Source organism: Myotis nattereri (assembly GCF_964212035.1).
Source record: "Myotis nattereri genome assembly, chromosome: 18".
In the NCBI taxonomy this organism is placed as follows: domain Eukaryota; kingdom Metazoa; phylum Chordata; class Mammalia; order Chiroptera; family Vespertilionidae; genus Myotis; species Myotis nattereri.
The window spans coordinates 40279029-40295097 of record NC_138093.1 but is presented as its reverse complement, the minus strand read 5'-3'; the positions used below and the strand labels follow the sequence as shown (position 1 = coordinate 40295097).

Here is a 16069-nt window from a genome sequence, read left to right as displayed (position 1 = left end):
AGCCGACCCTGAACAACACAGGTTTGAACTGCGGGGCCACATATACATGAATTTTCTTCAATGAACACCTGGACTAAAGATTGCGGTTGGGAATCTACATTGCTCTACACCATGTGGTATCGGGGACCTGAGCATCCGAGGATTCTGGCATCAGTGGGGGGTCCGGGAACCAATCCCCCACGGGTACTGAGGGTAGCTCAGTTTTGGGAAGTCACAAGTTGTAAGTGCGTATCTGATGCGTTGGGGTTGGCGCCCCTAACACCCACACTGTTCAGGAGTCAACTGCATATCCACCAGCACTTCCTCTTGAGTAAACAGCAATACCTCTCAAAAAAAACCTGGTGTCAGTAACACTGCCAAGTGTAAATTACGTTCACTTTATCGTTTGAAAGGATAGACACAGGAACTGGGGAATTACACGTACAATGCAACATGTTCACATAAACTGTAAGCGTCCTATGGGAACGAAGAATAGGTGAGCCTGCCAGTCAGCATCCGGGAATATGAACTAAATGAAGGGAACCTGAGTCACGAGGAGACATCTCATGAGGTGAACGAATTCATTCTGCGTCTGCTGTGGCGTTTGTCCAGTAGCACAGGCTGCCTGAGCCATACTGTCTCGGAGCGGTGTTGATTTGTAGGTGCTGCCAGATAACATCTGCTGACAATCAGACTGGTCACTGAGGGAGGCGTCTGACTGTTAACACTGAACGTTACTTTAATCGAATTCCAAGAGCGTGCTTCTCTCAGGAGGCAGGCGGAAACTTGGGCCTGCCGGACACTGAGCAGAGGATGCCACTGAACACACGGGTGTCCTGCAGGTCACGGGGGCAGAGTTCTAACAGCGTCCTTGTTCTAGGAGGTCACCTACCTGACACGCAGACCAGAGGACTGAGCACGTCAGAGCCAGGCCATTCCCACGCAGGCAACTTTCAGCGCCCACTCTACGGGGACACGTCCACACACAGATATGGGTCCCTCGCGAAGTCAGATTTCTACTAATGGCTTCACAGTAGCAACACAAAATGTACTCAATGTCACATTTCCATAGGAAAGGTTATATTTACACTGTCCACTCCAGTCTTGAAGTGTGGACCCGAGACATTCAATGCTCACTAATCAGTATGTTTGCGGCGTGACTCGGCAGAGCAGGGGGCGACTCAGTAGAGCAGAAGCCCCTCCTTGGCGGCCAGGCGCTGCCTGTGCACCTGGTCCTGCCGCAGCTCCTCGTGGGTGGGATGCCAGAGCTTCGTGATGACCCTCTCGATGTTGAGCGCGTACACAGTGTGCGAGGGAATGACTTCCCTGTGCACCTGGATTGAACATGACAGGTCTCAGTTACACTCAGGACATTTCTAACATGTAAAAGGTTTAGATCCACAAAACACTCACACAAAAGACACACCACTTATAAACTTCAAGCCAGAACCTAACGAATCCCAAGCCAACTAACAAGAAAACAGGAAATAACAAGGTTCTGAAATAGAAGGGAACAAGGTTTTTTCCCCTCTTCTTTCTCTCATTGGGGAGGTGTGGGGGGTGGGAGAGAAATTAGGAAGGACTTGGGCCGAGGATTTAAAAATGAGGGGATGAATGGCTTTAACAGAAAACAGCCCAAACTGAAAAACAAAAGGCCGGGAAGTACGCAAGCTCCTGAATGCCACCCATAAACCCAGGACAACCTTCAGGAGCCAGGAGTTACCTGCAGAGCTTCAAAAAGGTCATGCATGTTCACGGGAGGCAGGGGTGCGGGGAGGGTGTCCCCAGAGCATGCCAGCAGGAGTGCGGCCTGCTGCTCCGCATCATCGGGGTGCAGGTGGGCAGCTGCGTTCTGGCCGACACAGGAGGCAGGAAGGGCTGGAGGGCTGGAAACAGAGGATGTTAGAAACACCCAGCAACTCCGAGGAGACACCCAACGGCGAGGCTAGGAACGGGCTGCAGGGAGGCACCCCATTAAAAAGATCTAAAAGGAAGTAGGAACCCAGCTATTTTTTAGTGAGAGCATAGAGGAAGAGTAGAGTTTTCATTTTAGAGCAACTACTGACCCCCTCCCTCCACATGTTAAAATATTTACTACACTCCAGATACACAGCCAAGACTGTTCCCTGCCCTTAAAGAGCTTCTAGTTGAAAAACCACAACAGACCTTCATTCAAGGAAGAGGAAACAAAACACCGACGTAGAGAGGAAGGTGGATGTGCTGGGACCAACAGGATCGGGGAGAACCCGCCAGAAGACATGGCCAGCACAAGGGCGGCCACAGACCAAACGCAGGTCCTGGGGAAACTAACCCATCTGGCCCGTCCCCGGGGCCCAGGTGCAATAGGTGGGAAGCCGGGCATGGTGTCAGCACCAGGACACAGCACAGACCCGCTGCGGCAGAACACGCAGGCGTGAAGCCACACCCAGGAGGTGACCCGGAGGACAGCGTGGGCCCCAGACAGAGGCAGCCCTGCTCCGGAAACAGCCCACCCGAGGAGCCCGAGCCCTGGGTGACTGCACAGGGGAGAGGCGGCTCAGACGCCTGGCGGTCAGGGACTCTGTCCCCAGAATTCACCACCACAGGAGCTCCCTTTTTTGGTTTGTTTGTCTCTAGAATGACTTACAAATGAGAACAAGTAATCCCAAACACAGGCCTGCAGGAGACTGAGAACTGCTCGTCACCTACAGTGCGCCCGGGGTGAGGAGCTGCAGCCCAGGTCTCCAGAGGCAGGAACGGCGCTGGCAGAGCCCCTCCCCGTGGCGCCAACACTGTCTCTCCTCCCACCTCCCTCCCTGTCACCCTGCACCTGCATCGCTCCCGCCTCCCCCATCATCTTCTCCAGAACGTCTCCCAGTCGCCATGACCAGATGCACCAAGCCCAGCACTTGCAGAAATGCAGTCACTTCAGTTCCCACAAGGAAACTGAGAGTGTTTTTCTTTCCCAAAGGCTTAACATTTGGACAGAACTTTGTGGGAAGTGGCGGATGAACGACACAATGAGTAAAACCGTTCCGCTCTAAGGGTCCCTCAGACTTATGGCCGCACCAACCCATTATCTGACAGCGGTCGGCACACAGAGCAGTGTCACCGCCGACGTCACAGCCGCGCATACCTTTCTATTAAGCTGTTGTACACCGTGATGCTGTTCTTCAGGTACGGCTGGGGGGTCACGTTACTACCAAAGGCGTATTTAAAGTGACCGTCTCGCAACCGATATGCTTTCCTTCGTGATACAACTGATGCCAATATGTCCTTAAGATGATTCTGTAAAAACAAGAAGAAAAACAGCATGAAGTCCCGTTTCAGAGCAAATCCTCAGACTTCCCCTGAGCTGCTCACGCCCACAGGACTCAGCCGATGGGAGGGGAGCGGCGCCCGTGCCGGACCACACCAGGTTCACCGAGGAGCCAGACCGGAGGGGCCGGGAGGAGGGGTGGGCTGTTTACTGTGTTCTACTTCAGGTGGGCTTGCTCTACATGGAATTTACTTTAAAAGGTTTCATTTTCATATCTCTAAATTTGCTCCTCTCAAAAATGATTTCCAGCCTGGCCGGCGTGGCTCAGTGGTTGAGCATCGACCTATAAACAAGGAGAGGTCACGGTTCCATTCCTGGTCAGGGCACGTGCCGGGTTGCAGACTCGCTCCCCAGTAGGGGGCGTGCAGGAGGCAGCCAATCAGTGATTCTCTCTCATCACTGAAGTTTCTATCTCTCTCTCTCCCTCTCCCTTCTTCTCTGAAATCAATAAAAAAAATTTAAAAGATGCTTTTCAGATAGCTTTAAATAAAAGCACAAAAGTGAGTAATTTTCTTTAAAAGAGGCACCCACCTTGAAACTTGCTTTAAAAAGTCTCAAGCTCTGGGGTTTCTGGGGTACAGCGCCCCATAAACTGAGCCCCCTCCCCGAAGAGAACCGTGGCTCTCAGGAGCCACATAAACACAGACACACAGGACATAGAAAAATCGGGGTTTCATCCCTTCACCTCATGAGAGCCAAGTATAGAAGAGGGCTGGCGATGTGACAGCTCGTCCCAGCCTGCCCTTGTTAGCGGGATCAGGGATGGCATTTCAATGACACCTGTGAGATCCTCTCCCATCAGGAGTTCGTGGCAGTTTATAGTTTCCACACACGGAGCTCATTTTAACGTTTGTAACTTACATCTCTGAGGTCCGGGTGAGGAAAGGGCCGCCCAGAGAAGTGCAAGATGATCCAGCGTCCCTGGAGCACCTGTGCCTCCAGGCCCCAGGGACACCCTGCGGTAACGACGTGAAAAACCGAGGGCGTGACGGAGCGTCTGCGACAGGAACCCACTGTGCAGACGCCACGTCGAGCCGAGCCGAGCCGAGCTCTCCTAATGCCAGACACAGTGACACCCCGTGAGTTAGGCCCTAGGACTCTCGATCTCATTTGCCCCCTTAAAAACTGCTCCCTTGCTGACAGATGACACATGGGCTTGAACACCAGTCGCCTCCAGGAAGCTCACCTGTGAAGCGAAGGCACCTGCCTGGAGTGCGATGCATTTCTCCCTCAGAGGAAAACTACGTGAATGATGACAATTCTGAGATCAGAGTGACATGTGGGGTCTTTTCTTGCAGCAGCAACTTCCAACAACACACACAAGCTCATCACACGCAACCGTTTCTGCCGCCAGGAAACCCACCTCCACGGCGTAGACCACAGCCGACACGGCCTCCTCGGTGACGTTGTCCAAGCCGTGCTCGTACGCCGTCACGATCATCCGCCCCTCCAGCTGGCCCCGCGTGGGCAGCGTCATTGTGTGGGAGCACAGTTTCAAGTCATCGTCATCTTGGGGATCCTTTGCCACAAACTGCTGGGCTCCCGAGAGGGGGTTCTGAGGCTGGAATCTGTGCTGAGTAAGAAAACCTTTCAAAGTTATTCATTACAGTGGCGAGTAACGAGACGCAAACAAGAGTAACGTCCTGGACTGCACAGCCCACAGAGCCACGCCACCAGGACCACGCCACCGGGGTGAAAACCAAAAAAGGAACGCCTCATGCACAAATACTCACAGACTCACGCGTGTTTCATGGAAATAACGGGGGCGTGGCTTGAGGGGAGCACGCTAGAATGCACGGCCGATAATTCTAATAATTAGCATCTCTGTAACCACAGAGCACATGGCTCTGTGCTAGAGTAACAATCGGAGAAGGTTTAAAACTATGTTCAAAACAAGTGAGCGCGTGTGAAGTGCACATTAGCAGGCAGGTTCTGAAAGTATCAGGACATAATCAACCCTTCAGTTAAGCCTGGAAAGTCTTACTACCCAACAGGACAGACCTAACAGCAGATGCTCCAAGATAATGCTGTGTAGTGCAGTGTGACTAGTTACTACTGCCTTCCACTTGCAATTCTCAACAACACATCGCCAGCCTCATTATTTAAAATCATTTTCTCAATCTTTTTTCTGCTCATAAAGCCTCGGCCTCCTCTGGGAGAGCTGAGAGCCCATTTATACTCTCTGTCACCATCCAGAGTCACCATCCAGAGACGGGTCCTGGCAGCTTGTGGTTAAGCACAACACACAACACTTTGTAGCTAACGTGTTTGAAGTTTGTATTAGAAAAGCAACACTTGTTTTTCCCCATTTTCCAGGGGAGAAGCTGCACTGTACACCAGCATGTGTGTGAGCAGGAGGCCTCCCTGGGTCCGGATGCCTCCAGGGGAATGCTGCTGAGCTGAAACAGCAGAGGCAGGATCGGTGCTTGTGGTGTTATCCAGAGCCATCGCTTCCCCGTCAGCACCGGGAGGAGGGAGACTTTCAGGAAACTGTTCCCTCAGGAAAAAGCCGGTTACTCTAACTGTGTACACACCCTACAGCCAAACGCCCCTGCGCCTTCTCTGCTGGCCCCCGGGCCCCCGGCCCTGCAGCCTGCGGGCCTCCTAGACCGAGGGACTCCAGTCCCTCCAGGGAAACATTTCAGAGGAAGAACACAGGCATAGCTTCCAATTCACTGAGAAATCACGGATGCTGTTGAGAACATTAATGTTTGTGCAGAACAAACCAGAATTAGAAAAACTCAGGCACCAACTTCACAAACAGGAACATCTTTCCCCCACAGGACGCCCCCTATTTCCCAACTCAATTACCAGTAACTTCTTATTCATTTAAAAACTTAAACCAGTGGTTACTCAGACCTACTGGCGAACAACCTACATCAAATTTCTGGCGCACAGAAGACATCTTCTTCCTTCCCTTCGGCTTCCCGGGCTTGGCTGCGGAGCCGCCTGTCCAGGGCAAGGAGCCGGCACCCTCTAGGAGACAGGAAGCAAGGACCGTGAGAGAAAACCACGAGTCGGAAACTGCCAAGTGTTTTCATTTGGGGCTAAAAACAAGTATGGAATGCTCCAATAATGTAAATCAATAAAAAATTCACATCTTCTTTTTCTGCTTCTCAAAACAAAATCATAAATTCCTTCCACTTCCTTTTCTAGCTGTAACCAAAATTACTCTCAGGACGACAGCTTGGTTTTCCATACCATAGCTGCTGTCCCTGCAGCCATGTCACAGAGGGAGGACTGTCAGCTACTGTCCCTGCAGCCGTGTCACAGAGGAAGGACTGTCAGCTACTGTCCCTGCAGCCGTGTCACAGAGGAAGGACTGTCAGCTGCTGTCCCTGCAGCCAGGTCACAGAGGAAGGACTGTCAGCTGCTGTCCCTGCAGCCGTGTCACAGAGGGAGGACCGTCAGCTGCTGTCCCTGCATCCGTGTCACAGAGGGAGGACCGTCAGCTACTGCTCCCCGCAGCCGTGTCAGAGGGAGGACCGTCAGCTACTGCTCCCCGCAGCCGTGTCAGAGGGAGGACCGTCAGCTACTGCTCCCTGCAGCCGGGTTAGAGGGAGGACCGTCAGCTACTGCTCCCTGCAGCCGTGTCACAGAGGGAGGACCGCCAGCTACTGCTCCCTGCATCCGTGTCACAGAGAGAGGACCGTCAGCTACTGCTCCCTGCAGCCAGGTCACAGAGGAAGGACTGTCAGCTGCTGTCCCTGCAGCCGTGTCAGAGGGAGGACCGTCAGCTGCTGTCCCTGCATCCGTGTCACAGAGGGAGGACCGTCAGCTACTGCTCCCCGCAGCCGTGTCAGAGGGAGGACTGTCAGCTACTGCTCCCTGCAGCCGGGTTAGAGGGAGGACCGTCAGCTACTGCTCCCTGCAGCCGTGTCAGAGGGAAGACTGTCAGCTACTGTCCCTGCAGCCATGTCACAGAGGAAGAACTGTCAGCTGCTGTCCCTGCAGCCGTGTCAGAGGGAGGACCGTCAGCTGCTGTCCCTGCATCCGTGTCACAGAGGGAGGACCGTCAGCTACTGCTCCCTGCAGCCATGTCACAGAGGGAGGACCGTCAGCTACTGCTCCCCGCAGCCCTGTCAGAGGGAGGACCATCAGCTACTACTCCCTGCAGCACACCACAGAAGCAGAGCAGGGTTTTCTAGCTCAGGATGGGGAACTGAGCACGTGTGCTAACCTGCTCTCCTTCAGGACCTGCTAAAAATGGCAACAGAGGAAAGTAAAGGCCCCGCCCACACAGCAAGGAAGAGGACAATAGTAGGGACCAGATGAGATCTCGACAAATGTCCACGATGGGCTGAACGGTGCTGGCTTGCAGAGCAGACACGAGTTGGCCATGACCCAGCTGGCAAACCAATGCCACGGACCTTCTCACAGGCAGGCAGTGAGGCGGGAGTCAACCTGCCCAGGAGAAACCCGACAGGACCTGGATTTGGAGGAGGTGAGTGCAGCGGGCACCATGGGGGACCCGTAATATCATCGGTGGGAGGACTACAGGCAAAAGTCATCCACACAGGCCCCTACCCCCAGACGGACTCAGTACAGAGCAGAAATGCAAGTGCTCTGTTCAGACAGCTACCTAGCCCAGTGTGGGGCCGTCTGAGTTCTGGGGCAGTCCACCTGCTGTGAGGCCAGCCCTGCTCACTGCCATCCACGTGGTACTTCACACAGGTGGGGCATGGAGGGCTCAAGTTAAAGGGACAGCATCTCTAGGGTTTACTAAGGTAGCTGGCCTCCAAGGAAGAAGCCCATCCTATAAAATAAAGAGGTAATACGCAAATTGACCATCACACCCTCGTGTCACAAGATGGCAGCCCCCAAATCGTCACAAGATGGCCTGCAGGGGAGAGCAGTTGGGGGCGACCAGGCCTGCAGGGGAGGGCAGTTGGGGGCGACCAGGCCTGCAGGGGAGGGGAGTTGGGGGGGACCAGGCCTGCAGGGGAGGGCAGTTGGGAGCGATCGCACTGGCAGGGGAGCAGTTAGGTGTCAATCAGGCTTGCAGGGGAGCGGTTAGGGGGCGATCAGGCTAGCAGGCAGGCGAGTCACAGAGGGAGGCTTGTCTCTGCAGGGTTTTCTGTTAGGAGCTAGCAGTCCTGGATTGTGAAAGGGATGTCCAACTGCTGGCAGTCGGTCATCCTCCGAGGGGTCCCAGATTGGAGAGGGTGCAGGCTGGGCTGAGGGGCAGTCCCCACCCACCCCCACCCCCAGTGCACGAATTTCGTGTACCAGGCCTCTATTTCTTAAATATGAAACCTCAGGTCTCTGACAATAATCTACCTGAAGCACTTTAAGAAAGACCAAGTTAAGCAAATGAAAAATAGAGGTTCGAGAGGTAAAGAATCCAGGCTACACAGAGGACTCAAGTCACGCCTAGCTGGTATCCTCAGAGAATTCTGAGAAGTCACATATCCGTAAAACAAAAGAAGATTCTATGGAAATGCTGAATTAAAGGATGCATGAGACAGAAAGGCTGAAAGAAAAGCTGAGGAAATCTCACAAAACACAGAGCAGTAAGATGATGAAACACTCTAAGGTCTAAGGTCAGTGTATCTATAGAGAGAATAAGCACACTGTATGAGGAGCTACTAAGGCCCCAGAACACAACACAAGCGTAGCTGTCTATCAGAACAGGATGAGGGTGGGAAGCTTTTCATTGTAAGACCTGCTGCACTATTCTCTTTAACCATCTTGTTTAGTGTCAATGAGAAAAAGTCAAAGTAATACAAGCTCATTGTAATTCACCTGCAAGGGCTGTCGGTACAGACCCCCATTTCTATATTCTACTTGTAACAGAAACCTTCTCTTTGTTGCTAGCCAATATTAAATAATTTCATTTCAAGAAAATATATTTGGGGTGTTGATGGAGAAATAATCTGTCAGATTCCAAATGTTTCTTCACTTATCTAAAAATAACCAATAATAAGCATTCAAGAATATCAAAGGTTTTATTTAATTCAGGTCAACTAGCTATACTTATTAATAACTCTCCATATTTGTTAAGCATTTTTGTGGGTTTTTGTGTGTGTATTAATCCTCGCCTGAGGATATTTTTCCATTGATTTTTAGGGAGAGTGGAAGAGAGAGGGAGAGAGGGAGAGACAGAGAGAAACATCGATGTGAGAGAAACACATGGATTGGTTGTCTCCTGCAGGAGCCCCAACCAGGGCCCAGGCCTACAACCAAAGTACATGCCCCTGACCGGAATTGAACCCGGGACCCTTTGGTCTGCAGGCAGACACTCTATCCACTGTGCCAAACTGGCTAAGGGGCAAGCATTTTGTATTTTTAAAAGCACCTTTTTACTTGTTATTTCGTCTGCTTATTTATTTATTTATTATCCCGTAGGTTCGACATCACTGTCTCTATTTTACAAATTAAAGCTAAGGCCATCCAATAATTAGTTCCTTTCTCTAAGCCAGCGGTTCTCAACCTGTGGGTCGCAACCCTTTTGGCAGTTGAACGACCCTCTCACAGGGGTCGCCTAAGACCATTCCTGCATATCAGATATTTACATTATGATTCATAACAGTAGCAACATCACAGTTATGAAGTAGCAATGAAAATAATTTTATGGTTGGGTCACAACATGAGGAGCTGTATTTAAAGGGCCAGAAGGTTGAGAACCGCTGCTCTAAGCTAAACCTGTACCCAGGTCTCCAACCAGGGTTTTCATTTCAGATCCCTTATCTCTTGGGTGTGTGGCGCCTCACAGTACGCTCAAAAGTAAGATCTGCCTCAAAAGCAAGATCTGATCCTCACGGTGTTGGTTCTCTGATCAAGTTAGGTTTTCACAATGAAGTGATCACCTCTATGATCCTCCCGGCCAAAGTCCACGCTAAGCTGAACAGAACACAGGAACCTGACACGTGTGAGCCCGCGCTGTGAGGGCAGGTGAGCGTTAGGGACGCACCCAATGGGGACTTCTTGGAGAAGGAACTGGGCTCCGGGCGACCTTTCCTGAATTCTTTATCACACAATAGGGGCTGGCATGGGAATGAATGATACAAAACACTGGCCATTTCTAGATAAATAAGGGCTTTTAATACATGATCATCAGCATCTCCACAGCCCTTTTTAAAAAAAATTCAACTTACTCGACAGCAGGAGGTACCTAAGAATGCACTTTTTAACAAGAGCCCAGGCTAAGTTTTATCATGGGGCAAATTTTGCATGTATTCAATTATTTGTTTTGGAAGAATTGATTAAAACAAGATGGCTGAAAGAGGTGGCTTGTACCACTTAAGCTCCAAGCAATTAGGGACACAGGGGTGGGTGTTTCTTTCAACACCTGTTTAGTTCAACCTCCCAACAGGCTGCTGTCCAAGACCTTTGTTGTCCACCAATAATCTGCCTAACATACATGTGGAAGCTCTAAGCTACCTTCCAGGTGCCAGTATCTCACCAGTGGAAGCCCAGGTTCCCCACAAGTTGTAATCCCCACTCCATCTATGCAAACCCCCGCTGCTGTCCTCCCCGCACTGGCCTCCACTTCTTCATCCTGGCCGCCCAGCCCTTCCCCACTTCACACAACTTCAGTGTCTGAAGTCCAGTGGGTGGGGAGTCATGACCAAAGGTGCCGTGAGTCCAGGGAGAGCCCTGCTTTAACATGGCCATAAAGGAATCTGCACCAGCACACCACCCCTTTCTCAGCCCTTCAAAGAACATTTCGCTTTCAAACACAGGTGTCTGTTTCTGGAAGCTGCAGCCAGTGTCTCGGGCGTACTGTCGCTCCCTTACCTGGGGTAGACACCAAAATCTGGCACCGCGTGAGAATGGCCAGGAGGAACTCGTTGTGAGAGTGCACTGTAAAAGGGAGGAGTGCAGGGTCAAATACATGGTAGTTAAAAGAAAACCACTACTTCAGCGTAGCTTTTAAGGATTTGGGGTATCCCGTTCTGCCATTCTTTACACTTAATTTTAAATACCACATTATTAAAATGGCCTTATAGACCACTAAAATCAAACTTTTATTTTTTTTAAGTGAAAAGACTAATTTATTGCACAGCTGGGAAGCCCCCCAGGTGGGTAGTTATTTTACCATTATCCTGTGTGAGAAGTCTATGAGCTTCCAGGTCAAACTCCTCTTTGCTGATCTTCTGCTTGAACCACAGCTTCAGGTTGGCCCAGTACCTGCAGGGGCAGAGACAGTATGAAGAATCACAGGTTTTGTTTCTTCCCCGCGTCCACCTAACCTCGTCCACCCTGAGGGCAATTTCTACTCCCTAGCGCAGGGGTTCTCAACCTGTGGGTCACAAACCCTTTGGGGGTCGAATGACCCTTTCACAGGGGTTGCCTAAGACCATCGGAAAGCACATATATAATTACATATTGTTTTTGTGATTAATCACTATGCTTTAATTATGTTCAATTTATAACAATGAAAATATATCCTGCATATCAAATATTTACATTACAATTCATAACAGTAGCAACATTACAGTTATGAAGTAGCAACAAAAATAACTTTATGGTTGGGGGTCACCACAACATGAGGAACTGTATTAAAGGGTCGCGGCATTAGGAAGGGTGAGAACCACTGCCCTAGTGTGAGGGTGAGTGCCCTGCTCTCCACCCCAGGATGTGACTATTTGGAGAGAGGGCCTTTCGAGAGGGGCTCAGTTCCCATGGGGGTGTCAGGGCGGACCCTGCCCCACCGTGACTGGCGTCCTTATGAGACAGGTCGGAGAGAGACACGAGAAAACGGCCATCACCAAGCCCAGGGGAGAGGCCTTAGAAGAAACCGGCCCTGCTGACCGTTGATGTCAGACTTCTAGCCTCCAGACGGTGGGAAATACATGCCTGTTTAGGTCCCCCAGTCCATGGCATTGTTATGGCCACCCCCGCGGACTAGGGCACCTGGCAATCAGCATACCCACCGGTGGGAAAGGGAGGAAAGACCTCCGTGAAAGGCGCTGACAGGTAGTCACAGAATCGGACTCATGAGCCAAGTGGCCAAAAGCACAGCTGACCCTTTCCGTCCTCGCTGTCCCCTTCTAAGAGGCCACGACTCCTCAGAAGCCTGCATTTAACATGCGCATTTAAAGTGTGACAGGCTCCAGCTAATACTGCCGTGCTGCAGATTTGCGAGCTGCTAAGAGCGACCTTAAAAGGTCTTATCACAAGAAAACTTTTTGTTTTGTTTTGTTAATCTTCACCTGAATAAATTTTTCCCATTGATTTTTAGAGTGGAAAGGAGAGAGGAGGGAGAGGAGGAGGAGGAAGAGGAGGAAGAGGAGGAGGAGGAGGACAGAGGGAGAAAGAGAAAAGCATGGATGTGAAAGAGACACATCAATTGGTTGCCTCCCACACCTTCCCTAACCAGGACTGGAGATGAACCTGCAACCCAGGTATGTGCCCTTGACTGGGACTCGAACCCATGACCCTTTGGTGTGTGAGCTGCCACTCTAACCACTTAGTACACCAGCCAGAGCAACATATTTAGTGTATGGTAACAAAGGTAAGTAGACTTACTGTGGTGATCATTTTGCAATATTTACAAATACCAAATCATTATGTTGTATATCCAAAACTAATACAATATTACCTGTCAATTATAATTCAATTTCAAAATAGATTTATATGTTAAAATGTGTGTGTTTTATGGGCTGGGGAGTGGTCATTAATACTGTTTCTGGCTGACCTCTTTCCCTTCAAATAGAGTCCAGTTTCAATCTCACTGGCTGAAGTAAATGGTTTCTAAAACGGCTCACCACCCAGAAAACACCCATGGCTGTCAGAAACTTAGTGGTTTTTAAAGTGAAAAGCAACCTCTAATCACAAAAATAACTAGCTGACTGGCAGAAAAAAAAGATTCAAACCTTTCTCACATAACATAACGCCGCTTGAAACGAGTACAATACATGCGTTTTCACATCCACACCCCTGTTCCAGTGCTTAAGGAAGCTGCTCCCTGTTCATGAAGCAGGATTAATAAATTAGTACACGTCTCATAATCACTTTCAGTTCACACTTGTTTACTTTCTAATGCTCATCTGAGTTCCTAACAGGAAAAGAAAAAAAGCAGAGATTTCTCAACCAGATGGTTTAATGCCTTCACTGCCTTATTATGCCCCAAGCAGGGCCTCTCCTGTTCACCGATTAGCTTCTGGGCACCTCAGCATGATCTCTGCACGTACCCAACCACGATTTCTGCATAGACCTGGCCATGATCTCTGCACGGACCTGGCCATGACCTCTGTATGTACCTGGCCATGATCTCCACATGGACCTGGCCATGATCTCTCCATAGACCTGGCCATGATCTCTGCATAGACCTGGCCATGATCTCTGTATGTACCTGGCCATGATCTCTGCATGTGCCTGGCCATGATCTCTGCATAGACCTGGCCATGATCTCCACATGTACCTGGCCATGACCTCTGCACAGACCTGACCATGATCTCTGTATGTACCTGGCCATGATCTCTGTATGTACCTGGCCATGATCTCTGCATGGAACTAGCTATGATCTCTGCATGTACCTGGCCATGATCTCTGTATGTGCCTGGCCATGACCTCTGCACAGACCTGACCATGATCTCTGCATGTACCTGGCCATGATCTCTGCATGGAACTAGCTATGATCTCTGCATGTACCTGGCCATGATCTCTGTATGTACGTGGCCATAATCTCGGTATGTATCCGGCTACGATCTCTGCATGAAACTGGCCATGGATGGATGAAGTTGCAGCCAAAGCTCTGGATTCATGTGAAAAAAAAAATTTTCCAGGAGAAAACCCACAGCCTTAATGGAATCTTAAAGTCGCCTAAGATCCATCTCACTCAACAGCCAAACATGTTTAGTTCCAGAGCTTGCCACACGTTTCGCACGCTCAGTACTGGTAACTTCCCAACAGGGACACTTAGAGGCCTTCTTTGTTTTTTAAAGGACAGGAACAATTAGGAAGTGGAACAGAGCTCCTTTCCCATCCTCTTCTATCCAACAGGAGGTCAGTCACACAAGAAACCCGCCTCCCTAGTTTACAAGAAGGACGCAAACACACACGTCTGGAGCGTGGGAGCTGGTGCAGAGCGGAGAGGAGGCTCTGCAGGGAAGCTGTTCCAACACGGTGCTGCCTGCCTCTGGGCAAACTTGTGCCCCAACAGCAGCCCTGGCTCTCGAAGGCTGGGAGGCTGACCTAGCTGGTCCCTCACTGTGCACCCACAGCCAAACGGCTGTTTCCTCAACACCAAAACCAAGCCCGCCCGCCCCTGTGAGGCCGAGGCGTGTCAGTGGGTCAGACAGGAGGCACTGAGACACCTGCAGAAAATACCGCACGACCGAGTCAACCAAAGCACTCAGCACCTGTTTGAGCACGACCCTCCACTGGGGCCAGACACAGCATCTCAGCGGCTGCTCCCACGATGCTATTCGGCCTGGGCCTCGTCCATTCAGCATCCGGCCCAACAGGGTCCTCGCCCCTGCTGTAACCTGGGGAAGGTGTGGCTGGGCACCTGGGCCCTCTGCAACCAACCCGCCAGGTGTCAGGGCCAGGGTCCCAGACGTGCTGTGACCTACTCTCCAGCTGCAGTTACTAAGCTCCCCGATCTCCATCTGCTCACCCATCACATGGGAGTGGCCGCACCTGGCTCACATCTCTGTGAGGTGGGAGGAGGCGGTGCCTGAGGCTTAGAGCGCTTGAAAGGTACTCCCTAAGCGCCCGCTACTATTCTACCGGAGGGGCCGAAACTGCCGTCCTCGGCGCCGACAGCCCACCCCGGCTCAGAGCCTCCGCCTCCAGGAAGCCCTCCCGGGGCGCCCCGCACCGGGCCGCACCCGCGCAGGAGATCGGGGCGTGAAGCGCGCTTCTCCCGCTCCTCCCAGGGCCGTCCCGGCGCAGAGGGAGGCGGGGAGGCGGCCTGCGGCGCGAGAGGCCCGGCGGCCCGCCCGGCGCAGGGCCCCGCCGCCCGCGACGCCGGCAGCCCAGGCCCGGGCGGCGGGGGCGTCTCCGGGCGGTGCGGCGGTTGGGCCGGAGCCCCGCGCGGAGGCCGCAGGCCGCGCCGCTTACTGTTTCACGTTGTCGCCCAGCGCCTCGCTCAGGTTCTTCTTGGCCGCCTCTAGCTCGCTCACAAAGGTCGCCATTGCTCCCAGCTCCCGGCCCGACCGCAGAGCCGGCCGCCGCGCCGCGCAACCCAAGAACCAACGCGGCGGAGGCCTCGCGCCGGAGGCCCAGCCCGCTCCCGCCCTCCCCGCCCCGCCCCCCGACGCTCGGAAGACGTCGGTTTGGTTGTCGGCTCCGCCCGCCTGTCTGAAGGGAAAGGGCGGAGCCAATCCGCGGTCCGCTCAGCCCTCCTGCCCGCCCCTCGGGTCACATGACCTCTCCGCGCGGCGCGGCTGCACCTGCAGCGCCACCTGCTGGGCTGGCGCGACCCGCGCGTTCAGTGGGCCGGCGGGCCCAAGTCCTTTCCCCTGGGTGTCTTACTCCCTACCCCCAGGTCAAACAGTCACTGCAGCGTCAATTTTCTTTTCTTCCTGTTTTTTCTTCATTTTCGCCGAACACTAATCATCTGATATGCCTTTTAGCTGAACTGTCTTGTTAAGTTTACGCCCTCTGCAGCTGAGAGGTAAGTTCCTCCGGGCACGGGACCCTTTCACCCCATGCTGTTTGCTCTGTCCCGGAGCAGGGCCTGCAGTAACCAACTTTGCTGAGCGAATGAAGTGATGGTGAAAAATGGAGAAGACACACCGAGGATAAGAGGGAAAGAGAGAAAGTGTTTTACCAAACTCTTCAACTGAGATTTCTCCCGCACGCCCATAGTAGAATCATACTCTATCTTCAGTTTTGAGT

General features: G+C 52.1%; 1 protein-coding gene across 1 annotated transcript; it reads right to left on the bottom strand.

Annotated features, from left to right (window-relative positions):
• Window positions 1-357: 357 nt before the first annotated feature.
• On the bottom strand, window positions 358-15471 carry TADA1 (transcriptional adaptor 1). The gene is made up of 8 exons (XM_081112847.1): window positions 15290-15471; window positions 11319-11410; window positions 11018-11083; window positions 6156-6253; window positions 4641-4850; window positions 3095-3246; window positions 1703-1865; window positions 358-1313 (listed from the first exon to the last, which is right to left on the bottom strand). Exons 1-8 carry the CDS (start codon window positions 15361-15363, stop codon window positions 1161-1163), a joined length of 1008 nt encoding a protein of 335 aa, XP_080968973.1. The 5' UTR covers window positions 15364-15471; the 3' UTR covers window positions 358-1160.
• Window positions 15472-16069: the final 598 nt, after the last annotated feature.

Coding starts and splice junctions, on each gene's coding strand:
- TADA1 (XM_081112847.1), bottom strand. CDS start 15,363: ATGGCGACCTTTGTGAGCGAGCTAGAGGCGGCCAAGAAGAACCTGAGC. Junction 11,411..15,289: donor CTGGGCGACAACGTGAAACA/GTAAGCGGCGCG, acceptor CTGCCCCTGCAG/GTACTGGGCCAACCTGAAGC. Junction 11,084..11,318: donor ACTTCTCACACAGGATAATG/GTAAAATAACTA, acceptor TCCCTTTTACAG/TGCACTCTCACAACGAGTTC.